General features: G+C 49.3%; 1 protein-coding gene across 5 annotated transcripts in view; it reads right to left on the minus strand.

Annotated features, from left to right (window-relative positions):
* The window catches only part of LOC104666752 (leukocyte immunoglobulin-like receptor subfamily B member 5), a 46,978-nt gene that overhangs the window by 282 nt on the left and 19,196 nt on the right, over positions 1 to 27,500 (minus strand). The window contains exons 1-14 of one of the 5 annotated variants that reach the window (XM_030941829.1): positions 6,416 to 6,449; positions 6,218 to 6,253; positions 5,751 to 6,033; positions 5,302 to 5,603; positions 4,559 to 4,855; positions 4,012 to 4,314; positions 3,633 to 3,683; positions 3,463 to 3,465; positions 3,295 to 3,342; positions 2,131 to 2,247; positions 1,750 to 1,813; positions 1,630 to 1,667; positions 1,318 to 1,370; positions 1 to 177 (exon numbers count right to left, since the gene is read on the minus strand). The exon at positions 1 to 177 is cut by the window's left edge and continues 282 nt beyond it. In XM_030941829.1, the coding sequence (XP_030797689.1) occupies positions 31 to 177; positions 1,318 to 1,370; positions 1,630 to 1,667; positions 1,750 to 1,813; positions 2,131 to 2,247; positions 3,295 to 3,342; positions 3,463 to 3,465; positions 3,633 to 3,683; positions 4,012 to 4,314; positions 4,559 to 4,855; positions 5,302 to 5,603; positions 5,751 to 6,033; positions 6,218 to 6,253; positions 6,416 to 6,449 (1,776 nt within the window). In that variant the 3' untranslated portion in view covers positions 1 to 30. Of the gene's footprint in view, positions 178 to 256; positions 416 to 1,317; positions 1,371 to 1,629; positions 1,668 to 1,749; positions 1,814 to 2,130; positions 2,248 to 3,294; positions 3,343 to 3,462; positions 3,466 to 3,632; positions 3,684 to 4,011; positions 4,315 to 4,558; positions 4,856 to 5,301; positions 5,604 to 5,748; positions 6,034 to 6,217; positions 6,254 to 6,415; positions 6,489 to 27,500 lie in introns of those variants that run through there. The other 4 variants (XM_030941831.1, XM_030941828.1, XM_030941830.1 and 1 more) reach the window with 4 other exon arrangements.

Here is a 27,500-nt window from a genome sequence, read left to right on the forward strand (position 1 = left end):
GCTGAGTGTGGGGTCTGGGTCCCCTCCGGGTTAGTGGATGGCCAGGGTGGCGTAGACGCTGGGCTCAGCTGGAGGTTCCCATTTCTGGGGTGGAGGAGGCTCAGTTGCCTCCCGTCTGAGGGTCAAGCTCTGCAGCTGGGCGTAGGTCACATCCTGGGGGTCTTCAGAAGCAGCAGCCTGCAGTGGGGGAGAGTGAGAGGGAAGGAGCGTGGTGGGGGTGGGGGAGGCCTGGGGGCCTGGAGAGGAAAGGACTCACCTCAGTGTCCATCTGCCTGTCCTCTTCCGCTTGTGTGTCCTTTGTGTCCAGGAATTCCTCGGACAGTGGGGAGGGAGGAGAGGCCATTTCTCTCCTAGGTGTGGAGTGTTTCACCAGGGCATGCGTCACTGCCTGGGGGTCTTCATCATATGGGCTCTGCTGGAGAAAGACACTGGTGGGGGGTGTCCTTGAGTCCCCCTGACCCCCTGGAGTCAATTTTCCCCACTGTTCCCAGGGTGATCCGATTACATCCCTTTCCTGAGGGAATCTCAGGGACGCCCTAAGGCCGTGGAGGGTCTGGCCGCTCCCTCCCTGCGGTTCTGGCCTCTCCTCCTCACTCTGACCTTGCCCATTTGGCTGCAGCCTCACGCCCGCCTTCCTGCAAGAGCTCGCTGCTGCCTCGGGGTCTTTGCACGGCTGTTTCCTCTGCCTGCAAAGGAAGAGGAAAGACGAGCAGGGGCTCGTCCATGAGAGGATCCTGTGGCCCCCTCCGTCCAGGCTTCTCAGATGACAGCTGAGCAGACAGCCCTCCCCTTACATTCAGACTGGCCCCACTGCCCCACACTCTCTGCCCTTTCCCTGGTTTATGTTTCTTACAGCACGTTGCACTGCTGCACACGGTGCATTTATTTGCATTTTGTCTCCCACCACGAGGTGAGCTCCGGAGGCGGGGGCGGCTTTGCTCCCTGCTGTGTCTGCAGCTCCCTCCGGGAGCCCGATCCACAGTGAGCTCCCTGGGAACACTCGCCGGATGAATGAATGAAGGGGAGCCCAGGGGACCGGGGTGGTTCATTTATTCCTCATCCTCCTGAGGCCTGGGGAGCGCTCTAACAACCAGACGGCCACACAGAGGAGGAGGAGCAGGAAGGGGACCCGGGAGGAGGCCCGCAAGGTCCCAGGACAGCAGGAGAGAGTGAGGTCACAGCAGGCGGGAGGCAGCGCGCTGGACGATGCTGGACGATGCTGATGCTGAGAACCGGGGGAAGAGGACAGAGAAGTCCTGCAGGATTAGATCTGGCACCAGGAGGCCTTTGGTGCCCAGGACAGGGGCGGGGTCTCACCCGACTGTCCAGCTCCACCCCGTCCTCAGGCTGTGTGTCCTTCACGGCAGCATCTGCTGGGCCAGAGCAAGGGGTTCGTCTCCTGGGAAGGACCCCTGAGACCTCTCAGTCCTGCTGGCCCCTGCCCAGCTCCCACTAGGGTGGCCGAGATCCAGGGAGCGACTGTGATGTCCCCGAGGTCCCACAGTGTGGGTTCAGACCACCTTCCCCTTGGCCCCAGACCCTTCCCAGCCTGTGCTCATGCCCCCATTGCTACAGAAACTTTGGAGCCCGCTTGCCCACCCCAGGTGCCCCCCTCTTCTTGTCACTCACTGAGAATTTCCTGCTGGACGTCAGCAACTGGGCTGGCCCTGGGGGAGGACACGGGAGTGTGAGGGGCAGTGAAGGGGCTGTGCGGGCGGATGGGAGTCTGGGGTCTTCAGGCAGAATCACCTCCTCTGCAGGACCTGGTCCTTGGGCTCTGGCTCAGCAGCCCCTGCAGGACGGTAGAAATGGGCTGGACAGAGATGGACAGAGTGTCAGGCTTGGGAGAATTCGAACCAGCTGCCCTGCACACACAACTTGAGCGGAAAGAAAGAAACGTGGAGGCCCACTGGCACTAAGGTTTTAAATTCATCATATATTTAAAGTAAAATCAGAAGAATCAAGCGCTTCCACGCATGCTCACATTTATTCTCTTCTTTCTCCATTTTTCACCTGGGAATTTCTGGAGCAGTTTTTCTAAGCTGAGTTTCCTGTATGTTTGGGTTCCCTTTGGCTGGTGCCCTGAGCCCACCCTCGGTCAGCCCACGGGTCACCCCATTCCCTACTCACCCGATGTCCTGTGTTTGCTCTGATGCCGATGTCGGAGGAGGAGGAAGAGGAGGAGGAAGAGCAGCAGGATGAAGGCCACTGAGACCCCAGTCACAACCCCCAGGTGCCTTCCCAGACCTTGAGCGTGATGACGTCAGGAATGGGTGTGACGTCATTGATGTGAGCACCTACTGTGTGCAGGCGCGAGCTAGGTCTTTCCTTCATGAGCTCCAACCCTCACAGCAGTCGTGCAACATGGGATTGCCAACCCCCCAACTCACAGAGGAGCAAACTGAGGCTCAGAGAGGGGAATCGCCTGCCCCAGGCCCCCCAGCCTGGAAGAAGCAGGTCTGGGAAGGGAACCCGGGACCTGGTGTTTTCCCCAGCTGTCCTCCTGCTGCCCTACCAGGTGGACACCCGCTTCCTGCTCTGGGTCTCTTCATCTGACAGGAGAGGCCTGTCCTAGTGTTTCCATCTGGGGCTGGTGTCCTCCTTACAACCCTCCCTTCCCCAGCACAGCAGGACCTGGGGGAGGGAGTGGGCTGTGCAGGACGGACCCTGCATTGCTCTCACCCCCAGCTCCGCCAGGTCTGCTTCCCACTCTGCCGAGTTCCCACACTCCCATGCAGAACCTGTCTGGATAGAGGCTCTGTGCGTATCTGGGAAGGGCTGAGGGTAGCAGGAGGGCTGTGTCCCTGCTGAACTGTGTACAGGGCCAGATCCGGTGATTTCACTTACACCTCACAGAGGTTCTATGAGCTGGATGGGACTTAGTCAGTTTACAACGGCTGAACCTGACTTGGAGTGGAAAATTGACCTGTCTGGGGCCCCACAGTGCGATGCAGCAGAGCTGGGAAGTGAACCCAGGAGTCTGACCTGCAGCGCTTGTTCTCTATACCTGAGCCGAGCCCTGGAGCTGCAGGGAAAGAGCCTGAATGCCCCAAACCATGGCCCTGCTCCCCTCCTCTGCCCCAGGTCACCGTCACTGCTGCAGGTGGGACAGGACAGGCCCCTGAAGAATCCCACCTGTGCAGGCCTCTCTCCTTTACACTTGGAGAAACTGAGGCCCAGGCAGGGGAAGGCCTTGTGCACGTCACCATCTCCAGAGGAGCCGGAACCTAGGACAGAACCCAGCCCTGGCTCCTCCGGACCCCGCCCACCTCCCACTCAGAGCCCCCCACTCACCACTCTGGGGGTCCGACCCCGTGGGGGTGAGGGGCTGGTTCTCAGGGCCTGTTGGGTCAGGATGAGGAAGTGAGGGCTGGGGCTGCCCTGCCCCCCACATCAGCCTGAGTGCTCCTCCCCCAGGCTGGGCCCCAACACCTCCCTCTGCCTCGCGCCCCCGCCCCTCACCGGCTCAGCCTCAGAGCCCCTGGGAGCCTGTGGCCTCTCCTGTAGCTCTGCTCGGCTCCCTGGAGGAAAGCCCATGCTTGAGTCTTTGAGGGGAATGGGATCCTCCGGGAGACTCAGGGCTGCCCTGGGGGAGGCTGTGCTCCCTCTGAGCTCAGACCTCAGCGACTCACCAGGTGTGGGGGTGGAGCCTGTGGGTGGGGGCCTGGGGTCCCCAGAGGGTCCTGGGAATAAGCACAGGCAGAGAGTGAGGAGCTTTGGTGCTGAAGTCCCCTCCTCCACTGAGACCCCTCCCTCCACCTGCTCTGTGGCTTCTCCGGAAACTTCCTTCTGCTTCCCTTTCACCTTTTGCATCCCAGGAGATGGGGCCAAGGGTGGGCGTGCCTGGGGTGCCCCCACTGTCCTCCTCCCCTCCGAGGGGTGAGTCCTCCTCTGGCTGAGCCTCCCATCACGACCCCCGCAACCCCGACTCCATCCCAGCCCAGAGCTCTCCTGGGGGCAGGGTCCGAGCTGAGCCTTTGAGCTCGGACAGGACAGGGTCAGGGTCCTCACCTGAGACCACGAGCTCCAGGGGGTAACTATGGCTTGACAGCAGGTAGGGGTGGGACATGATTGCACTGTAGCATCGGTAGGTTCCACCCTGGGCGGAGGTCACAGGACTCGTGGAGAATTCAGCCTGGTATTTATAAGACTGGTACTTTGACTTTAGACGCAGCGGGGGATGGACCGCACCCTCCTTGATCAAAAATAAAGTGTCTATGTTGTGCCATGATTGACACAGCAGGGTCACGTTTTCTCCTGAGACCACCGTGGGGCCCGGCCGCACTGAGATGGAGGGTGTGTCACGGATCAGTCCTGGAGAGAAGAAGGATGGGTGAGGGGCTGCCTCACCTTGTTCTGAGCTGAGAGCTCCCCAGGCCTCTCTAGGAGCCTCTGTCTCTGTTTTCTCTGAGTCTCCCCCTCCCCGCCCATCCCATCTCTGTCTGTCTCTCCCTCCCTTGGGACGCCCCCACCCCTCATCCCGGCCATCACTAACTGGATTCTCCGGCAGGACCTGTGCAGAGCCTGGGTCCCTGACTGAACCCGCTGGGCTCCTCACCTGCGATCAGGATGTCCAGGGGGACACTGGAGGCCGACCACTTAGGGGAGAGGTTGTGTGCACCGTAGCATCTGTACTGGCCCCCGTGGGAGTGGCTCACAGGGCTCAGGGTGAAGTTGGCCTGGGAGAGCCCAGCCTGGGGCTGCTGGCCAGAGCCCTGGAGGAGGACATGTCCCCCCTCCTTGTACAGAGCGAATCTGTCGTAGCCGACATCAGAGCGACACTGCAGGGTCAGGCTGCCTCCACGGGCCACCACAGGGCCCTGCAGGGCCAGGAGGGAGGGCTTCCTAGACACGCCTGGAGGGAAAGACGAGTTGGGACTCAGAGGGCTGGTTCCTCCTTTGCCCGTTCCTTTTCCCGTCCTGGCCCTGCAGGTCTCACTGTCTCTCACGCTCTGTGTCTCGGATCCCAGGGGCTCCTTCTCACCTGGGTCTGTCTTGGAGAAATTCCAGACCAATAGTGTCTCCCTGGCTTCTGGCCACTGTCTGTCTGGTCTGTCCTCTCCTCACAGAGGGACAGGAAATTGCCGCAAATACACCCAGTGCCTTCCTGAGTTGACCCCTTTCCAGGTGACTCAGGCTCCTCTTTCCCTATCGAGCCTCCCCATGGGGTCTTCCTCACACCTTCAGCCCATCCATCAACACGTCCTCCTGGGGTCCTTGCCATGATCAGTCATCAACCAAACTCCCAACAACCTATCTGGCTCCCCAAAATTATAGAAAGAAGCCTGGTGGCCTTTTCACCTGGGACCAGAATCTCCAGGGGGTCGCTGGGGTTTGGCCACGCCTGAGGGTTTTTCCTGTAGTAGTAATAGCATCTGAACCTCCGCCTGGTGCTGGGGGTCACGGGACCCACAGGGAACAGGGCCTGGGATGGCCCTTTGGGGAGGTTCTGTGAGTGCAGGGTCCTGGGGAGCTTCTGTTCTTCCTCAACAAGAACAAACGTGAGAAATCCGTTCTGTGTATCACACTGGAGGGTCACATTCCCTCCTGAGGCCACCACAGGGCTGGGCAGGGCTAAGAGAGTGGGCTCTGCATAGAATCCCAGGAGAGAAGGAGGCACCGTGTTAAATGGGACTCACACCTCCCACATCATCCCCAGGGCTGGGCTGTGAGAGGGAGACGCCCCTAAGAACCGACCCCCTTCCTGAGGGCAGAGCCTGGGGCTGCGACCCCTGAGTGTCCTCTCACCTGTCACCACCAGCTCCAGGGGGTCACTGGGCTCTGACCAGCCTGCAGGGGTCTCAAAGTAGCAGCGGTATTGCCCTGCTGTGCTATACACCGCGGATGGAATGTGGAACTTGGCCTTGGCTCCAGGCTCCAGTGGGTTCTGTCTCTCCCAAGTCCATGGGAGTCCCTCCTGATCCAGACGGTACTCCTGAGTCTCCAGGGGCCCCTGACACCAGAGGGTCACGGGGCTCCCCCTTATGATCACAGAGCCTGGCTCAGCCCAGAGGGTGGGTTTGGGGAGGGTGCCTAGAATGGAATCGGAGGCTGGATCCCAAGACATCCTCATCCCTCAGATACCAGCTCCCAGCCCCAGGACCCTCCAGATGTCCCCATCAGTCAGCCCAGAACAGCAATCTCCACCCCCAGCTGCCCGGGGGTGGCCCCTTGTCCCCAGTGAGGAGGGACCCGGGACAGCTGGGGACAGGCTCACCTGCCTGCACGCGGGTCCTGGGGCCCAGACTCAGCCCTGGAAGAGAGTTCCCTGTGAGAGATTTGCCCCCGAAGCCTCAGGAGTTCCTCTCCTCCCTCAGAGCCTCTGATAGACCAGATTCTCTGACAGAGCAGAGCCTGGCTTTCGACTGAGTTCTCTCCAAGACTGGGGCCTTCCTTTCCCCTCTTCAAACCTCACCGAGGCAAATCAGGACTGGGAGGGTGAGGGTCATGGCGTCAGCTCCCACTGGACTCAGCTGTGCAGGCGGATGAGACCACAGTGCCTGGCAGGACACACAAACACGCAGAGTGTGGACTGGAGGCTGGGTTCTCCCTGTCACAAGGCTGTCCCATCCGCAACAGGAAGGGGAACCGCCCTCCCCAAGAGCCTGGCTCTCATTTCCCCAGGGATGGGGCTGGGGTGACCTCCAGGCTCTTCGCAGACATTTCAGACAGAAATGGGGTCGCCCTGAGCCCTGGCCACTGTCTAGTGACCTACGCTCAGCTCACCAAGGGCTGGGGCAGAGCAGCAAAACCTCCTCCTCCGGGAATGAACCCCTGAGTCGTTCCTGCCTCCTCAGTGCCCCTTTGCCCTTGGCGGTCCCTCTATGCCTCCAACCACGTTCCAGGTTTTCAGAACAATTGCTGAGGTTTGTCATCTGACTCAGGGGGTGGAGGAGGGAGCTGAATTTTATTCCCACTTCCACTGATTATGTGACCTAAGACAGTAAAGTGGCTTTTGCTTGAGCCTTGTTCATTTGGAGCTTGTGGTCATGACCTCAGCTTCTCAGAGTGGACGTGGGGGTCAGTGGTGCCCGGGACATGGGAGAGGGCTTGGCCATGGTGAATTTCCAGACCAGATTAGGACAGGAGTGGTGGGGGTGTGAGAAGATCCTGGCGTTGAGCTCTGTAGTTGAGGAGGATGTTTGATGCCCCCACTCAAGAGCCCACATCTGCTCCAAATACCAAGAAACGCTCCTGATAATATGTTTGAAGTTCCCGGCACGGTGGCTCACCCCTGGAATCTGAGCGCCTAGGGAGGCTGGGGATGGAGGATCCCTTGAGCTCAGAAGTTCAAGACCAACCTGGGGAACATAGTGAGACCCCGTGTCTGCCTATAATAAAAAAGAAATAATCAGGTGTGTTTGTGCACAACTGCAGTCCCAGCTATTTGGGAGACGGAAGTGGGAAGATTGCTTGAGCCTGGGTGGTCCAGGCTGCAGTGAGGTACGATCATAGCACGGCACTCCAGCCTGGGTGAGACAGCAAGACCCTGTCTCAAAACATGCATACATATATATATCTGAAATATGTAGATTATGAAAGTTTTGTGCAGAAAAAGAAATGAAAAGTTTTTTTAACTTGAGAAGGTTGCACATCAAAGAACAGAGTTGAAAGCTGACAGCTAGCATGTGTCTAAGACCATCCCGGGGTCATTAGGGAGGAAATTTCCACTTCTGTGTGGGACAGAAGAGGAACCCCAGGTCCTCACAGTCAGGGAGGGGGTAGGAACTCCAGATGAAGCTGTTTGTGAAAGGAGCTGGGATATCTCCGCCCACTGACTGAAGTCTGTGATCAGCATGGGGCCGCCTCTCCTGTTTTTGTGTTTAACAGATTCAGCCACCAGGCGCCGTGGTTCACGCCTGTAATCCCAGCACTTTGGGAGGCCGAGGTGGGCGGATCACGAGGTCAGGAGATTGAGACCAGCCTGACCAACATGGAGAAACCCTGTCTCTACGAAAAATACAAAAAAATTAGCTGGGCGTGGTGGCAAGCGCCTGTAATCCCAGCTACTTGGGAGGCTGAGGCAGGAGAATTGCTTGAACCCAGGAGGTGGAGGTTGTGGTGAGCCGAGATCGTGCCATGCACTCCAGCCTGGTCAACAAGAGCTAGACTCTGTCTAAAAACAAACACACACACACACACACGCACACACACACACACAAGAAAAAACCCCAAAAACCAGATTCCGTCCACTGTTGTCAGACAGAAGCGTCTGTCCCACATATCAGCGTGAGGCTGGCATTAGTCCTGTCCCTCCTGGGTACAAACCAGAGCTGATGCTGCTTTGGGGACAGCGAGACAGGAGCAGCTGCCACAATCCCCCATCATGAGATCTGATGCCAGGGACAGCCTTGGGAGAAATCCTTTTTGCAAGATCAGATGTGTGGGAGGAAAGTCACCCAACAAGAATGAATAACAAATGGTATATTAAACAAAAAAGTCGTCTGTTTATTTATTAGTATTTTTTAAACAACTGGGTATTTATTGAGATGAGTTAGGCAGATATTGCGAAGGCAAAATTGTACCTTAAATTAATACCGTTAAAAATAAGATCATATTGGCCGGGCACAGTGGCTCATGCCTGTAATCTCAGCACTTTGGGAGGCTGAGGTGGGCAGATCACGAGGTCAGGAGTTCAAGACCAGCCTGGCCAATATGGTGAAATTCCGTCTCTACTAAAAATACAAAAATTAGCCAAGTGTGGTGGCAGGTGCCTGTAATCCCAGCTACTCAGGAGGCTAAAGCAGGAGAATTGCTTGAACCCAGAAGGTAGAGGTTGCAGTGAGCCGAAATTATGCCACTGCACTCTAGCCTGGGCAACAGAGCAACACTTTGTCTCAATAAAAGTAAATAAATAAAATAAAATAAAATAAAAAAATCATATCATCTGCAAACAAGGATAATTTGACTTCTTCCTTGTCAATTTGATACCCTTTATTTCCTTCTCTTGTCTGATTGCTGTAGCTAGAACTTTCAGAATTATATTGAATAACAGTGGTGAACGGGGGCATTCTTTGTCATGTTCAAGATCTTAGAGGAAAGACTTTCAGTTTTTCTTTATTCAGTATGATACTAGTTATGGATCTGTCATACTTGGCGTTTATGATGTGGAGGTATGTTTCTTCTATACCCAGTTTTTGAGACAAAATCTTGGTCTGTCACCCAGGCTAGAGTGCAGTAGTACGATCTCAGCTCACTGCAACCACAGCTTCCTGGGTTCAAGCGAGCACGTCAGCTAATTTTTGTATTTTTAGTAGAGATGGGGTTTCACCATGTTGGCCAGGCTGGTCTCAAACTCTTGACCTCTAGTGATCTGCCTGCCTCGGCCTCCCAAAGTTCTGGGATTACAGGTGTGAGCCACTGTGTCTGGCCACACCCAGTTTTTGTTTTTTGTTTTTTTTTTTTTAAGGCTTGTTGATGTTTATCAAATGCTTTTTTGGCATCAACTGAAATGATCATATGCTTTTTGTCCTTCGTTCTGTTGATAAGATGTATCACACTGATTGATTTGTGTGTGTTAAATTATCCTTGCACCCCAGGGATAAATCCCTCTTAGTCATGATGAATGATCTTTTTAAATGTATTGTTGAATTCAGTTTGCTAGTGTTTTGTTGAACATATTCGCATCGATATTCATCAGACATTGACTTGTAGTTTTATTTTCTTGATTTGTCTTGGTCTGTATCAGAGTAATACTGGCCTTGTAGAGTGATCTTGGAAGTTTTCCCACCTCCTTTTCTCTGAATAGTTTCAGTAGGATTGTTACCGGTTCTTTAAATGTTTGGTAGAATTCATCAGTGAAGCCATCGGGTCCTGGGCTTTGCTTTACTGGTAGACTTTTTATTATGGCTTCAATCTTATTAGTTACTTGTTATTGGTCTATTCAGAGTTTGTATTTCTTTTCTTTTCTTTTCTTTTTTTTTTTTTTGAAACAGAGTTTCACGGCCGGGCGCGGTGGCTCAAGCCTGTAATCCCAGCACTTTGGGAGGCCGAGACAGGCGGATCACGAGGTCAGGAGATCGAGACCATCCTGGCTAACACAGTGAAACCCCGTCTCTACTAAAAAATACAAAAAACTAGCCAGGCGAGGTGGCGGATGCCTGTAGTCCCAGCTACTCGGGAGGCTGAGGCAGGAGAATGGCGTAAACCCGGGAGGCGGAGCTTGCAGTGAGCTGAGATCTGGCCACTGCACTCCAGCCTGGGTGACAGAGCAAGACTCCGTCTCAAAAAAAAAAAAAGAAACAGAGTTTCGCTCTTGTTGCCCAGGCTGGAGTGCAGTGGCGCGATCTTGGCTCACTGCAAACTCCTCCTCCTGGGTTCAAGCGATTCTCCTGCCTCAGCCTCTGGAGTAGCTGGAATTTCAGGTATGCGCCACCACACCTGGCTAATTTTGTATGTTTAGTAGAGATGGAGTTTCTCTAGGTTGGTCAGGCTGGTCTCGAACTCCCCACCTCAGGTGATCTACCTACCTCAACCTCCCGAAGTGCTGGGATTACAGGTGTGAGCCACCACGCAGGGCTCAGAGTTTGTATTTCTTGATGATTGAATCTTTTTTTTTTTTTGAGACGGAGACTTGCTCTGTTGCCCAGGCTGGAGTGCAGTGGCGCGATCTCGGCTCCCTGCAAGCTATGCCTCCCAGGTTCATGCCATTCTCCTGCCTCAGCCTCCCAAATAGCTGGGACTCCAAGCACTCGCGACCACGCCCAGCTAATTTTTTGTATTTTTAGTAGAGATGGGGTTTCACCATGGTCTCGATGTCCCGACCTTGTGATCCGCCCACCTTGGCCTCCCAAAGTGCTGGGATTACAGGCATGAGCCACCGCGCCTGGCCATAGAAGCAGTCTTTGAGCTCTGAGATTCTCTTCTCACCTTGGTCTATTTTGCCGTTACTACTTTTTATTGTATTATGCAATTTTTGTAATGAGTTTTTTGGCTCTGTAAAATCAGTTTCTTTCTTTCTTACAATGTCTATTTCATCTTCCACCTCTTGTGTCATTTTACTGGGTTAGATTCCTTGGATTGGGTTTCAACTTTCTTCCGTACCTCAACGATCTTTGTCTGGCATCCAGAATCTGAATTCTACGTCTGCCGTTTTAGCCATTGCATTAAAAATCACAGATGGCCACATAATAAATGAAAGTAGCACTGAACCTCTATCACCCCATCCCCCAGTCAGGATCAGCTTGGAATAAAGAGGGACTTCTCCTTGCTGGAAAAAGCTGAGAAAAGGACCTAGCCGCTTCCATCAACACTTTGGACGCCTGTAGATCTCACCATTGGAGATTCCCTTTCACAGATGCTAAGCACAGCTGATGGAGCTACCCACCACACAGCTGCACTCACCCAGGAGAAAAGACTGACACTGTGCCCCATCGTCCATGGCCGTTGTGGCTCTGGCACTATGCCATTGTGGAATGGGATCCACTTCTGGATCTCTGGGGGACACGTAGCCACAGCATCCTTCCATTGCGGAGGGATTGTCACCGCGGAGCCAGCCTTGCCTAGTGGCCTGCCATCCCTAGGCTGAGCTGCTGTTCTACACTATCCTGTCATGCCAAGCTGCCATATAGCCACTGTCTCCACCTTTCCCAGTAGCAGATGCATCCTGACCCTCAGAGACTGAGATGAAGTGGAAATGGTGCCATGGGTTTCACCAGAGTAATGACCCTGTGCCTGTGCTGATGTGACAACCTGTGTAGTAGAGTTCTCCGGGGGGACAGAACTAATGGTGTATATATATGTGTGTGTGTGTGTATACATGTCTGTGAATATGTATTATTAGTGTATTAGTCAGGGCATATATATTATTATATTAATGTGTTAGGGTTCTCCAGGGGGACAGAACTAATGGTGTATATATGTGTGTGTGTGTGTGTGTGTGTATACATGTCTGTGAATATGTATTATTAGTGTATTAGTCAGGGCATATATATTATTATATTAATGTATTAGGGTTCTCCGGGGGGACAGAACTAATGGTGTATATATGTGTGTGTGTGTGTATGCATGTCTGTGAATACGTATTATTATATTAGTGTATTAGTCAGTGCATATATATTATTACATCAATGTATTAGGGTTCTCCAGAGGGACAGAACTAATGGTGTATATATGTGTGTGTGTGTGTATATACATGCCTGTGAATATATATTATTACATTAGTGTATTAGTCAGGGCATATATATTATTATATTAATGTATTAGGGTTCTCCAGAGGGACAGAACTAATGGTGTATATATATGTGTGTGCATACATATGTATAAAATCGTATATATGTATACATATGTGTGTGTATATATACACATATGTGTGTATATACATATATATGATTTATATATGTATATATATATACACGGGGTATATATACTATTATATACTATTATATTAATGTATTAGGGTTCTCTAGAGGGACAGAACTAATGGTATATATGTATATATAGATATGTGTGTATATATATCATATATGTATATTATATATACTGCATATATGTGTGTATATATACCATACCATACACATATATACACCATACTGTATATGTATATACACCATATATATATATATGGATGTTTATTAAGTATTAACTCACACTATTATACAAAATTAGCCAGGTGTGGTGGGGTGCACCTGTGGTCCCAGTTACTCATGAGGCTGAGGCAGAAGAATCAGTCGAACCCGGGAAGCAGAGGTTGCAGTGAGCCAAGATTGCGCCACTGTACTCCAGCCTGGCGACAGAGTGAGACTGCATCTCAAAAAAAACTTAAAATTAAAAAATAACTCACACTATCACAGCATCCCACAATAGGCTGTCTGTAGGCTGAGGAGCAAGGAGAGTGAGTCCGAGTTCCAAAACTGAAGAACTTGGAGCCTGATGTTCGAGGGCAGGAAGCGTCCAGCACGGGGGAAAGATGTAGGCTGGGAGGCCAGGCCAGTCTCATTTCTTCATGTTTTTCTGTCCGCTTCGTATTTGCTGGCAGCTGACTAGATGGTGCCCACCCAGGTAAAGGGTGGGTCTGCCTTCCCCAGCCCACTGACTCAAATGTTAATCTCCTTCTGCAACACCCTCACAGACACATCCAGGATCAATACTTTGCATCCTTCAATCCAATCACGTTGACACTCAGTATGAACCATCGCACCCTGCATTCTGGTGGAACAATGTCCTGGCCTCTGAAATCAGCCATGTCTTCCATGCCTGAGCTAAAACGACACCCTGCCTCTGGACAAAGTGGTGCCATGGCTGAGCTGAGCATCCCCGGGGTGATCTGACGTGTTACCCCATTTCCCAGGGAAATAGAGTATTGACTGAGCAGAGACACATGGCCCTGTAGGCTGAACAACTGTAGTAGTCCACTTCCCTAGAATTAGACCAGCCCCCTTGAGTCCGAGCTGCAGATATGCCTTTCTTCCTGGGCAGTGAAGTAACCCCTATAATGCTCCCTATTTCCCAGGGCCCAATAAGCACCTCCATTTGTCTATTCTGGGGTCCCTGCTGCTGCTGAACCTGGCCTCACATGTTGTAGGAGATTATTTACTTTTATTTTATTTTTTTGAGACAGAGTCTTGCTCTGTCGCCCAGGCTGGAGTGTAATGGCTCAATCTTGGCTCATTACAACCTTTGCCTCCCGGGTTCACACCATTCTCCTGCCTCAGCCTCCCGAGTAGCTGGGATTACAGGTGAACAGCACCACGCCTGGCTAATTTTTGTATTTTTAGTAGAGACAGCGTTTCACCATGTTGGTCAGGCTGGTCTCGAACTCCTGAACTCAGGTGATCCACCTGCCTCGGCCTCCCAAAGTGCTGGGATTACAGGCGTGAGACACCGGACCTGGCCCATTTATTGTCTTTATAGCTATACCTATTATGTATATCATCTACAGCTTTCTAGATCCCTCTTTACATCTACGGTAGCAGAACCCCCAAACTGCAGAGTCTCATTCACAAACTGTTCAATACATCCAATTTTAAGAGGCCATTTCAATGTTCTTTCAGTCCCAGTAAAACCAAACCACTGCATGGTACATATCTCAGGTCATCCCCAGAATATCCCATGGCCATGTTCTCATTCCCTCCACTGATTTTGTGGGCATCTGGATTTCCATTCTGAGAATAAGTCATGGGCTATTTCGTTTAAACAAGTCAGACATTTGGAGTCCTCACAGACTCCTTCAATGAGCTCCGACAAACCCATTTTCAGCACAAGCATCCACTGGACTAAGGAAGGTTTGCTGCCCCCTCCTGGGTGGAATGTGTTCCATGCCATCAAGCTGTTACCAGGTGGATTGCTGGTCTCTTCAATAGATGTCATCACATCCAGACCTCTCTGCTGGTCACAGGTGAGCTACAGTGGTGGCTACATGGTCCTTGGTGAGAGGGAGTCACTGGTGTTGGGTCCATGCACGTCCTCCTTTCTTGCCCCATGGCTATCCCATTCATGGGGCCCTCCTGCTTGCACTGAGACTGCTGACCCCGCAGCTGGATGGACTCCACTGCATCAGTCCTGTACTCCACCTGGTGCCTCCCCCCCGCTGTGGACTGCTCTTGCTTGCTTCTCAGGGGTAGGCTCACGGTGGGGAGTAGAAATTTCTCCCGTCCTCACCCAGCCTCAGTCTTGGGCAATTTCTTTTCTTTTTTTTTTTTTTTTAATTATACTTTAAGTTCTAGGGTACATGTGCACAACGTACAGGTTTGTTACATATGTATACATGTGCCATGTTGGTGTGCTGCACCCATTAACTTGTCATTTACATTAGGTATATCTCCTAATGCTATCCCTCCCCCTTTCCCCCACCCCATAATAGGCCCCAGTGTGTGATGTTCCCCTTCCTGTGTCCAAGTGTTCTCATTGTTCAATTCCCACCTATGAGTGAGAACATGCGGTGTTTGGTTTTCTGTCCTTGCGATAGTTTGCTGAGATGATGGTTTCCAGCTTCATCCATGTCCCTACAAAGGACATGAATTCATCCTTTTTTATAGCTGCATAGTATTCTGTGGTGTATATGTGTGACATTTTCTTAATCCAGTCTATCATTGATGGGCATTTGGGTTGGTTCCGAGTCTTTGCTATTGTGAATAGTGCCGCAATAAACATACGTGTGTATGTGTCTTTATAGCAGCATGATTTATAATCCTTTGGGTATATCCCCAGTAATGGAATGCCTGGGTCAAATGGTATTTCTAGTTCTAAATCCTTGAGGAATCACTGATTTGTTTTTCTAAGACCACCAGAGCGGGCACAAAAGAACCAGCGAGTAGGCAAGTGTAGGAGCAAAACTGCAAGTTTATTTTGGTCACTTAAGGTGTGGGGAAGAGGTCTGTCAGCCTCCGGCAAAGAAGGCCGACAGTGTCCCCCGGTGGGGCTCTCGGACGGAGTTCCTGCAGTCCTGACATCCCCACAGGAGTGGAGGACTGAGGAAGGCCGCGCGTGGCGTGTCTCCGGAGCGGCTTTTCTAGGAGTGGGAGGGCAATAGGCGGGGCATGGGCGTGTCGGCGGGCCTTCTGCAGGTGCGACCAGGTAAATCTTGGTCTCTTTGGATTGACGTCACCTGACGCATGCCCAGTTGGTCTGCACCTTTCCGGGCGCCGGCTGCGTTTTTGTGCGCACGGGAAAAGTTGGTGAAGAAGAACCCGGAAGTGCACCATCTTGCCTCGGTTCGTCCAAACAGTCGCCACACTGTCTTCCACAATGGTTGAACTAGTTTACAGTCCCACCAACAGTGTAAAAGTGTTGCTATTTCTCCACATCCTCTCCAGCACCTGTTGTTTCCTGACTTTTTAACGATTGCCATTCTAACTGGTGTGAGACGGTATCTCACTGTGGTTTTAATTTGCATTTCTCTGATGGCCAGTGATGATGAGCATTTTTTCACGTGTCTGTTGGCTGCATAAATGTCTTCTTTTGAGAAGTGTCTGTTCATATCCTTTGCCCACCTTTTGATGGGGTTGTTTGATTTATTCTTGTAAATTTGTTTAAGTTCTTTGTAGATTCTGGATATCAGCTCTTTGTCAGATGGGTAGATTGCAAAAATGTTCTCCCATTCTGTAGGTTGCCTGTTCACTCCGATGGTAGTTTCTTTTGCAGTGCAGAAGCTCTTTCATTTAATGAGATCCCATTTGTCAATTTTGGCTTTTGTTGCCATTGCTTTTGGTGTTTAAGTCATGAAGTCCTTGCCAGTCTTGGGCAATTTCTATGTCTGTGGGCCTCGGGTGTGGGGCTCTCTCAGTGTTTGTGTACTCCTTCCCCTTGGCAGCTGGATTGTACCTGGTAACTTTGGTTGATTAGGGCAGGAATTTCCTGGCCCTCCCCTGACCTTTGTATATCTAGGATTATGGTTTCAGAAAATTTCCGCAGTACTCCTAGTGATAGACTCTTAAATCTACCTTATTATATCCACAATGGGTTGTTTCCTGTATCATGAGATCGGCAGGTTTTGCCAATCCTCTCCCAATGACTTAAGTCTTTCTACACATGGGAGAAGTATCTACACATGGGAGAAGTTTCAGGCCCTGCACAGTGGAAGGTAATCATGCCTGACCACAAATTTTGGGTCTCCACCTTGCTTCCAATCTATGTTGTGAATGTCCAGTTGAGATCCACGGAAAAGAGCTTGTGGCTGAATGTGAAGTGCTCCTGTCTTAAGTTCCCGGAGATCCTCGTCTCTTGGAGGCCAGCAAACACGGACTCTTGAATTCCTGACAATTCTATCTGATTTCTCCCTCCCAGCCTGTATGGCAGCCTCCCACCCTCATGTATTCTGCCTCTATAGAGGCTGTCATGGCATCCTACTCCTCCTTGGAATTCAGGTTACTCCGTTGCTCCCAGAGCTCGGATTTCTGATGGTCTCAGGTGAAATATACATTATGGAGTTGATCTGAGTTTTATTCATGGTTAGGATGGCAGTGAAGCTCTTTTTTGGGGGGGGCGGGGTGGGGAGGCAAGAAGTTTCGCTCTTGTTGCCCAGGCTAGAGTACAATGACACGATCTCTTGGCTCACTGCAACCTCTGTCTCCCAGGTTCAAGTGATTCTCCTACCTCAGCCTCCCTAGTAGCTGGGATTACAGGCATGCGCCACCACACCCAGCTATTTTTTTTTTTTGTATTTTTAGTAGAGATGGGGTTTTACTATGTTTGCCAGGCTGGTCTCAAACTCCTGACCTCAGGAGATCCACCCGCATCAGCCTCCCAAAGTGCTGGGATTATAGGTGTGAGCCACTGTGCCCAGCTAGTGAAACTCTTTCCAGCTTCCCAAACCCTGGGCAGAAGCCTGGATATACATTATTTATTTACTTAGTTATGTGACATAACTCACACCATATGAAATGCACCATTTTTTAGTGTACAAATAAATGGATTTTAGTGTCTTCACTATGCTGTGCAATCACCATCCCTACCTCATCCCACAGCATTTCCATCGCCTCAGGGAGAACCTCCTATGTACTCAGTCCTAATTCTCCCCTTCCCTCAGCCTTAAATCACTAGACTACTTTCTGTTTCTATGGCTTTGTCTAGTCTGGACATTTCATATGAATGAAATCACACCAAATATACGTCCTTTTGTAGCTGTTGATGGAAAAGAAGTGGTTACCATGAAGGAACTGAAGTTTTCCAAAGACAAAATTATAATGTGGCCTGACAGAAGAAGCATAGAAAATGATAACAAAAGCAATTCCATCACAACGTGTCATGAATCTGGTCATGCCATTATTGCATATTACGCAAAAGATGCAATGTCTATCAACAAAGCTACAATCATGCCACAAGGGCCAGTATCTGGACAGGTGTCCCTGTTACCTGGTGATGACAGATGGAATGAAACAAGCCCCCCTGCTTGCACAAATGGATGTTAGCATGGGAGCAAGAGTGGCAGGGGAGCTTCTATTTGGAACTGACCATATTACAACAGGTGCTTCCAGTGATTTTGCTAATGTCACTAAAAGAGCAAAGCAGATAGTTATCAGATTCGGAATTAGTGAAAATCTTGGAGTTATGACTTACAGTGATACAGGGAAACTAAGTCCAGAAACTCAATCTGCCATTGAACATGAAATAAGAACCCTTCTAAAGCACTCATATAAATGAGCGAAACTTATCTTGAAAACTCCTGCAGAGGAGCATAAGAATCTAGCAGAAGCTTTATTGACCTGTGAGACTTTGGGTGCCAAAGAGATTCAAATGATTTTTGAGGGGGAAAAGTTGGAAGTGAGAGGAGAACTCTCTTGATACGGATGCTTTGCCGGTTTTATTGCAAGAATGTAAGTAGCATTGCAGTAGTCTCCTTTTTGCAATGCTTTCTCCTCATTCTCGACATGGTGTAATTTAAGGATGTGAAACATTTTGTCAATCTTTTGTCACATTTACTCAATTTTGGTTATTCTCATCGTGACTCCTATTGCAAATCAGCATCCTGTGGCAAATATATTAAAAAAAAATAAAGAATTATCAGAATTAAGGACAGCTCATTTGGGAAATGTCAATTAGTTATTGAGTTGAAAGTAACTAATGATTTTATGGTTGGTTACTCTACTAGATGTGAATAAAAATTCTCCTTTTTTGCTGGGCGCAGTGGCTCACGCCTGTAATCCCAGCACTTTGGGAGGCCGAGGTGGGCGGATTACGAGGTCAGGAGATCGAGACCATCCTGGCTAACACGGTGAAACTCTGTCTCTACTAAAAATACAAAAAATTATCTGGGCATGGTGGTGCGCACCTGTAGTCCCAGCTACTCGGGAGGCTGAGGCAGGAGAATGGTGTAAACCTGGGAGGCGGAGCTTGCAGTGAGCCGAAATCGCGCCACTGCACTCCAGCCTGGGCGACAGAGCGAGACTCCATTTCAAAAAAAAAAAAAAATTCTCCTTTTAGCCTTCTGTATACATCAGTGGCAACTTAATTAAGATGCATTATGTTCCAGATTCACCATCAATAAAATGTTTTTTAATCTAAATGTAGAGAATTGTAAGCATACAGTTGCAACCCGAATTTAAATTATAATAACTTTTTGGCACAGTGTGGTGGCTCACGCCTGTAATCCCAGCACTTTTGGAGGCTGAGGCGAATGGAAGGCTTGAGGCTAGGAATTCGAGACCAGCCTGGCCAACACAGTGAAACCCTGTCTCTACTAAAATACAAAAAAAACCAGACACCTGTGGTGGCACACGCCTGTAATCCCAGCTACTTGGGAGGCTGAGGCACAAAAATTGCTGGAACCCAGGAGGCAGAGGTTGCAATGAGCTGAGATCACACCACTGCACTCTAGCCTGGGCAACAGAGTGAGACTCTGTCTCAAAATAAAATAAAATAAAATAAAATAATTATAACCTTTCAAAAATGAAAAAAAAAACCCAACAAATGTATGTCCTTTTGTGTCATTATTCATGATAGCTAAATAGTGAAAGCAACTCAAATGTCCATCAATTGGTGAATGAATAAACAAAATATGATACAGCCGTAGAATGGAATATTCTTCAGTCACATAAGGGAACAAAGACCAATGACACGTTATAACATACATAGACCGTGAAAACATGATTCTCCGTGAAATTGGGTTTTTGCCATTGTTGTTGTTGTTAATGTGATAAATTTATTTTTATTTATTTATTTATTTATTTATTTAAATTCAATAGTTTTTGGGGAACAGGTGGTGTTTGGTTACAGGAAAAAGTTTTTTTTTTTTTTTTTTTTTTTTGAGACGGAGCCTCACTCTGTCGCCCAGGCTGGAGTGCAGTGGGCGGATCTCAGCTCACTGCAAGCTCCGCCTCCCGGGTTCACACCATTCTCCTGCCTCAGCCTCCCGAGTAGCTGGGACTACAGGCGCCGGCTAGTTTTTTGTATTTTTAGTAGAGACGGGGTTTCACCATGTTAGCCAGGATGGTCTCGATCTCCTGACCTCGTGATCCGCCCGTCTCGGCCTCCCAAAGTGCTGGGATTACAGGCTTGAGCCACCGTGCCTGGCCATGAATACGTTCTTTAGTGGTGATTTTTGAGATTTTGGGGCATCCATCACCCGAGCAGTGTACACTGTACCCAATGTGTGGTCGTTCATCCCTCACCCCCTCCCATTGTTCCTGTGAGTCCCCAGAGTCCATTACATCATTCTTATGCCTTTGCATCCTCATAGCTTAGCTCCCACTTATGAGAAGAGATGATGTTTGGTTTTCCGTTCCTGAATTACTCCACTTAGAATAATGGTCTCCAACTTCATCTAGGTTGCTGCGAATGCCATTATTTTGTTCCTTTTAATGGCTGAGTAGTATTCCACACACACACACACACACACACACACACACACACACACACACGTTTTTCATATGTTTGTGGACCGTTTGTATATCTTCTTTTGAGACTTGTCACAAAGGGAATTGAATTTGGAAGGCACAATTTTATGGCTATTTTTCAGTAAAATCATCAGGTGAATATAGTGTCTCTTCAGCCAGTGTTACTTTCATCCGTTGCCTGTAGCCAGGAAGGGAGACGTTTATCACAGAGATAGGCACCAAGCTGGAACGCTTTTCCCCAAAGGTGAGTGACCGTAGTGTGAGCCCTAAATTTCAGTCTTCATATCTTGTGCCTGATTTGGCACAAGATATGCTTTATCCACTGACGTGAAATGTCCAGGTGTTTTTCGTATGGTTTTGTTGCTGAAAGAGACACCACCCTCTAATCTAAGGTATCCTCTCCAAATCCCACTGAGGCACAGGAATTACACCAGGGAGGGGGTCACAGAGCTTCCTGCGAGAGATTCGCCTCCTGAACCCTGGGCAGATCCTCCCCACCCTGGGATCTCTGCGAACCTCTGGGGTCTCCTATTCAATCAGGACCAAGTTGTGAGGTGGGATTCCTCCCAGGCTACAGTCTCGCCTCTCCCTCTTTCACTTTCATCAAGACGGATCAGGAGCGTGAGTGCGGCAGTCATGGCGTCTCCTCCCACAGCCCCTGGCTGTGCAGATGGAGGAGGCCACAGTTCCTGGATGGAGTAAATCTACTGGGAGCCTGGGTTCTCCATCACGAGGCTGTCCCGTCAGCAGCCCCACAGGAAGGGGAACTGCCCTCTCCGGGAGCCTGGCTTCCATTTCCCCAAGGCTGGGGCTGGGGCAGGCACCAGGCTCTCTTCAGATACTTCGTACAGAAATGGTATCTCCCTGACCCTTTTCCGCTATTTGCCCCATCTGTCCTCATCTCACCAAGGGTCAGGACATAGGAGCCAATAGACGCAGTGCCTTTCTGAGTCTGTCCTGTCCCAGTGAGGGTCACTAGGGGCTTGTTCTTCTTCTCAGAGCCTCCCCGTGGGGTCTCCTTCCTTCCTTCAGCCCGTCCATCAACACAGCGTTGTGGGATCCTTACCATGGCGGCCCAGCCCTGGGGATGCTTCAGGGAAGCTGCAGGTCCTTGCTGCAGGGCAGACTCAGATCAGCAGAGACACGTCGCACATCTGGCTGTGAAATTCAAGTTGAGCTGCAATTGGCAATGAGGAAAAAGGAGAAATAAAGAAATGCTGACTCTTCTTTTGTCTTTGGAGTGTGGGTTTTATACCTTCCAGTTTCCTTCTTAGACTTCCCTCCTTTTTTTTTTTTCTTATTTTTTAACAGTGTTCACCTCCCCTTGCCTTAAAGTAACCTCTGAGTCATTCCTGCCTCCTCGGTGTCCCTCCCACCCCCAACTCCGCTTCCTTGGGCATTCCCCTGCATCTCGGTCTGCCTTCAAGGGTTTGGAAACAAGTGCTTAGTCTTGAGTTCTGATTTCGGGGTGGGATAGAGAGTCAATTTTTTCTGAATTGCTGACCTTCACCCCTGCCTGCATGACCTTGGGCAGTTAAGTCCCATCTCTGAGCCTTGGTTTCCTCATTTGGAGCCTGTTGTCATGAACCCCCCTCCTGAGTGGTTTGGGGGCCAGTTGTGCCTGGGTCATGGGAGGGCCTCGGTCATGGCACATTTCCAGACCGGGTTAAGACTTGAGGGGTGGACACGTGTGGATCCTGGTGATGGACTGCACAGTCACAGTGAGCGACTGACGTGCTCAACAGCCCACATCTGCTCCCAACACTGGGAAAACCTAGTTACAATGTGTCTGAAATATGCAGCCACAGTCCTACGAAGACAATGAGAAATGAAACTTCCTGTCATAGGCAGGAAACCTTAAGGAGCAGAAGAGCTCAGAGCCGAGCAGCTGCTGGTGACTCGCAATGTCAGGCGGTCACTAAGGGGGAGGTTTCCACCTCTGTATGAAACAGAGGAGAACCCCCGGGCCCTCACACTCAGGGAGGGGTCATGGTTTTGGATGGAAGTGGGGAGCTGTGGCTCCTCCTCCCCTGTGTTTGTGGATGGCACTGGTATATCTCTGCCCATTGACTCAGGTCCACGGTCACCCCTGAGCCGCCTCCTCCATGTGTGCGAAACAGATTCACTGCAGCGTTATCACATATGGGCGTCTGTCCCACATGCGAGCCTGAGACTCACATTGGACCCTCCCCTGCTGGTGACAGCCCTGAGCAGACTCATGTGGCACTGGCAGGTAGAACCATCTCCCCTTTTCCAGCCTTAGCTCCCAGCACAGCCTGGTAGAAGCCCTCTCTGGAAGAGGAGGCATGTGGGAAGCATGTGTCCAAGAATGACAAGAAGGAGGAATGATCCTCATGATCAAAAGTGCTATGATGGGCCGGGCACCGTGGCTCACGCCTGCAGTCCCAGCAGTTTGGGAGGTCAAGGCGGGTGGGTCTCTTGGGCCCAGGAGTTCAAGACCAGCCTGGGCCACGCAGCAAAACCTCATCTCTACAAAAAATACAAAAATTAGCTGGATGTGGTGTCATGAGTAATGGCCTCCAGCTCATCCAAGTTGCTGTAAAACTCAATCCCTTGTACATCAGTTGCAAAAAATTAAAAATACCTAAGAAGATACCTAACCAAGGAGGTGAAAGAGCTCTACAAGAAGAACAGTAAAACGCTGCTGAAAGAAATCGCAGATGGCACAGCAAAACAGAAATATATCCCATGCTTATGGATTGGAAGAATCAATATTGTGAAAATGATCATACTGCCCAACGCAATCTTCAGATTCAATGCAATTCCCATCAAAATACCAGTATCATTTTTCACAGAATTAGAAAAAACAATCCTAAAATTCATATGGAACCAAAAAAGAGCATGAATACCAAACCAATCCTAAGAAAAAGATCAAATGTAAATTTAATACACATATCCTAGGCTGAATTGCGGGGTTTTTAAAATTTTTTCTTTTTGACTCTCACTCTGTTGCCCAGGCTAGAATGCAATGGCACGATCTCCACTCACTGCAACCTCCGCCTCCTGGGTTCAAGCAATTCTCCTGTCTCAGCCTCCTGAGTAGCTGGGATTACAGGTGTGCGACACCACGCCTGGCTAATTTTTGTACTTTTAGTAGAGACAGGGTTTCACCATGTTGGCCAGGCTGGTCTCAAACTCCTGACCTCAAGTGATCCACCTGCCTCAGCCTCCCAAAGTACTGGGATTACAGGCGTGAGCCACCGCGCCTGGCCTGAATTGTGGGTTTTAAAATGTTATTTTTATATTACATAATTTTCAACTCATTAAAAAAATACAAAGAGGTCTGGCCTGGAAACAACAGCAACAACAACACAAATCCTAAAATTATTTCTTTGTAAAAATGCAAATTATTTCCAATGGATTTGCATGCTCGTTGGGATTGGAACTTCCAACACCAAATTCAACACCAGGAGATACTAAAGAAATGCCTTCAGAAATTCACGGTGAGCGAAGAATTCTATGTTAACCCAAATCACTAAAGACAAAGGTAAACGACCTGTTGGCAGCTTGTCTCACACATTAAACCCAGCACGTCAGGCTTCATCTTGAGAAACGGGGACGGGTTGGCCGTAGACACCTTAACCATTACATGTACTTTCCCTTCTACATCTTTTTCCTTATGCTTTATTATTATTATTATTTTTTGAGACGGAGTCTCGCTCTGCTGCCCAGGCTGGAGTGCTGTGGCCAGATCTCAGCTCACTGCAAGCTCCGCCTACCGGGTTCACCCCATTCTCCTGCCTCAGCCTCCCAAGTAGCTGGGACTACAGGCGCCCGCCACCTCGCCCGGCTAGTTTTTTTGTATTTTTTAGTAGAGACGGGGTTTCACCGTGTTAGCCAGGATGGTCTCGATCTCCTGACCTCGTGATCTGCCCGTCTCGGCCTCCCAAAGTGCTGGGATTACAGGCTTGAGCCACCGCGCCCGGCCCCTTATGCTTTATTTAATATAATTCAGGACATAGGCACGGGCAAAGATTTCATGGCAAAATCACCAAAAGCAATTGCAATGAAAACTAAAATTGGCAAATGGGATCAAATTAAACTAAAGAGCTTCTGCACAGCAAGAGAAACCCTTATCAGAGCAAGCAGACAAGCTACAGAATGGGAGACACTTTTTGCAACCTGTTCATCTAACAAAGGTCTAACATCCAGAATCTACAAGGAACTTAAACACATTTACAAGAATGAAACAAACTCATTAATAAACGGGCAAAGGACATGAACAAATACTTCTCAAAAGACGACACTTATGCAGCCAATAAACATGAGAAAAAGCTCCACATCGCTGGTCATTAGAGAAATGCAAGTCAAAACCACAATGGGATACCATCTCACACCAGTTGGAATGCCGATTATGAAAAAGTCAAGGAGAAACAGATGGTGGTGAGGTTGCAGAGAAATAGAAACACTTTTACACTGTTGGTGGGAATGTAATTAGTTCAACCAGTGTGGAAGATGGTGTGGCGATTCCTCAAAGATCTAGAACCAGAAATACCATTTGGCCCAGCAGTCCCTGGGTATGTACCCAAAGGAATGTAAATGATTCTATTACAAAGATACATATACCCATATTGGAGCACTATTCATAATAGCAAAGACATGGAATCAGCCCAAATGCCCATCAACGATAGACTGGATAAAGAAAATGTGGCTCATATGCACCATGGAATACTATGCAGCCATAAAAAGGAACAAAATCATGTCCTTGTCAGGGACATGGATGGAGCTGGAAGCCATTATCCTTAGCAAACTAATGCAGGAACAAAAAACCAAACACCACATGTTCTCACTTATAAGTGGGAGCTGAACAATGAGATCACGAGGACACAGGGAGGGGGACAACACACACTGGAGCCTATTGGAGGAGCGAGGGTTGGGAAAGGGAGAGGATTAGGAAAAATAGCTGATGCATGCTGGGCTTAATACCTAGGTGATGGGTTGGTAGGTGCAGCAAACCACCATGGCACACGTTTACCTGTGTAAAAAACCTGCGGACTCTGCACATACACTCCAGAACTTAAAATAAGAATAAATAAATAAATAATTTTACAAATCTTGATAGAGAGTGACAGGGAAAGGAAGGTATTTCCAGAGCCACTATTAAAAATTTTTTTTACTGTTTTCACACTCAGTGAAAGCAATTCTAAATGATGAAACTTAGTTGGAAGATCACAGAATCCAAAATGTATAATGTGATACTCTCGAGGGAGGAAAAACAGGAAAAACCACTAAAACACACACACACACACACACGTGCACATGCACCCTCAGAGACACACACGTGGGTGAGTACTCAGAATAGAAAAACCCCACATACCGAAATACACACACACACGTGCACATGCACCCTCACAGATACATCCATGGGTGAGTACTCAGAGTTCAGCTACTGTGTAATTAGAGCCCGTTTTCTCTACAGGGAGAGCAGAAATGAATCCTTATTCATTTATTTATTTATTTATTTATTTATTTATATTTTTTTTGAGATGGAGTCTCGCTCTGTCGCCCAGGCTGGAGTGCAGTGGCCGGATCTCAGCTCACTGCAAGCTCCGCCTCCCGGGTTCACGCTATTCTCCTGCCTCAGCCTCCCGAGTACCTGGGACTACAGGCACCCATTACCATTACCATGCCCAGCTAATTGGAGACGGGGTTTCACCGTGTTAGCCAGGATGGTCTCGATCTCCTGACCTCGTGATCCGCCCATCTTGGCCTCCCAAAGTGCTGGGATTACAGGCTTGAGCCACCGCGCCCGGCCATGAATCCTTATTCAAAAATATAGAGTTGTTTGTGAAACCTGGCAGTTGTGAATAGTGCTGAACTTAGGAGTGTGGACATCTCTTCCGTGTGTCAATATCATTTCCTCTGGGTAGACACCCAGCAGTGGGTTTGCTGGATTACACGGTGGTTGCACGTTTAGTTTTTTGAGAAGCTTCCATATTGTTTTCTAAAATGGCTGTATTAATTTACACGTCCACCAATGGTGTGTAAGGAATTTCTTTTCTCCCCATGCTCACCAATCTGATCTACCATTTTGATAATAGGCAATCTAACAGCTGTTGGGTGATATCTCACTGCAAAATTTCACTTTTTACACATACATGTGTATACATATATGTATATATATACATACACATGCATATATGTACATACGTATCTGCACATATGTGCATATGTATGTATGGATGTATCCATATGAATACATACTTTTTCATATATAAATATACATATATACATATAAACTTCAATAAGCTATAACCTCACGTCTGTTAGGATGGTTACTATGAAAAAGAATAGTCCGGGCGTGGTGTCTCATGCCTGAAATCTCAGCACTTTGGGAGGCTGAGACGGGTGGATCACCTGAGGTCAGGAGTTCAAGACCAGCCTAAACAACAAGGTGAAACCCTGTCTCTACTAAAACTACAAAAAAATGAGCCGGGCGTAGTGGGAGGCATCTGTAGTCCCAGCTACTCGGGAGGCTGAGACAGGAGAATTGCCTGAACCCTGGAGGCGGAGGTTGCAGTGAGCTGAGATCACGCCACTGCACTCCAGCCTGGGCGACAGAGCATGGGTCCATCTCAAAAAAAAAAAAAAAAAGTAGAGTAACAAGTGTTGGCGAGAATGTGGAAAAAATGGAATACTTGCACTCTGCTAGTGGTAATGTAAATGAGTACAATGACGGCGGAAATACTATAGATGTTTTTCAGAAGTTAACGATCAGAACTGCCCTATGTTTCAACAATTTCACTGCTGGGTGCGTATCTAAAGGAAATGACATCAGGACGTTGAAGAGATGCCCGCTCTCCCATATTCATGACAGCTTTAGTCACCATGACCAAGACATGGAACCCGCCCAAGTGTCCATCAGCAGGCGAATGGATACAGAAAAGAAAGTGCTCAGTGTATCCACGGCGAAAAACTACTCAGCCTTCTAGAAGAAGGAAATCGTTTCATTTGTGACATGGATGAGCCTAGAGGACATCACGCTACGTGGAGTAAAGAAGGCACAGGAAGACATCTGCTGCTTGATCTCACTTACGTGTGGATTGCCCCAGTTCAACTCATGGAAGTAGAGTCAAAGGTAGTTCCTGGGAGCTGAGGGGGCCGGGGTGGAATCAGAGAGCTGCATCGAAGGATACCGCGTTTGAGTTAGACAGGAGGAGTGAGTTTAGTAGATCTGTTGTACCATACGGTGACTACAGTTGCTCACAA

This window comes from Rhinopithecus roxellana, chromosome 12, assembly GCF_007565055.1.
Source record: "Rhinopithecus roxellana isolate Shanxi Qingling chromosome 12, ASM756505v1, whole genome shotgun sequence".
Classification (NCBI taxonomy): Eukaryota; Metazoa; Chordata; class Mammalia; order Primates; family Cercopithecidae; genus Rhinopithecus; species Rhinopithecus roxellana.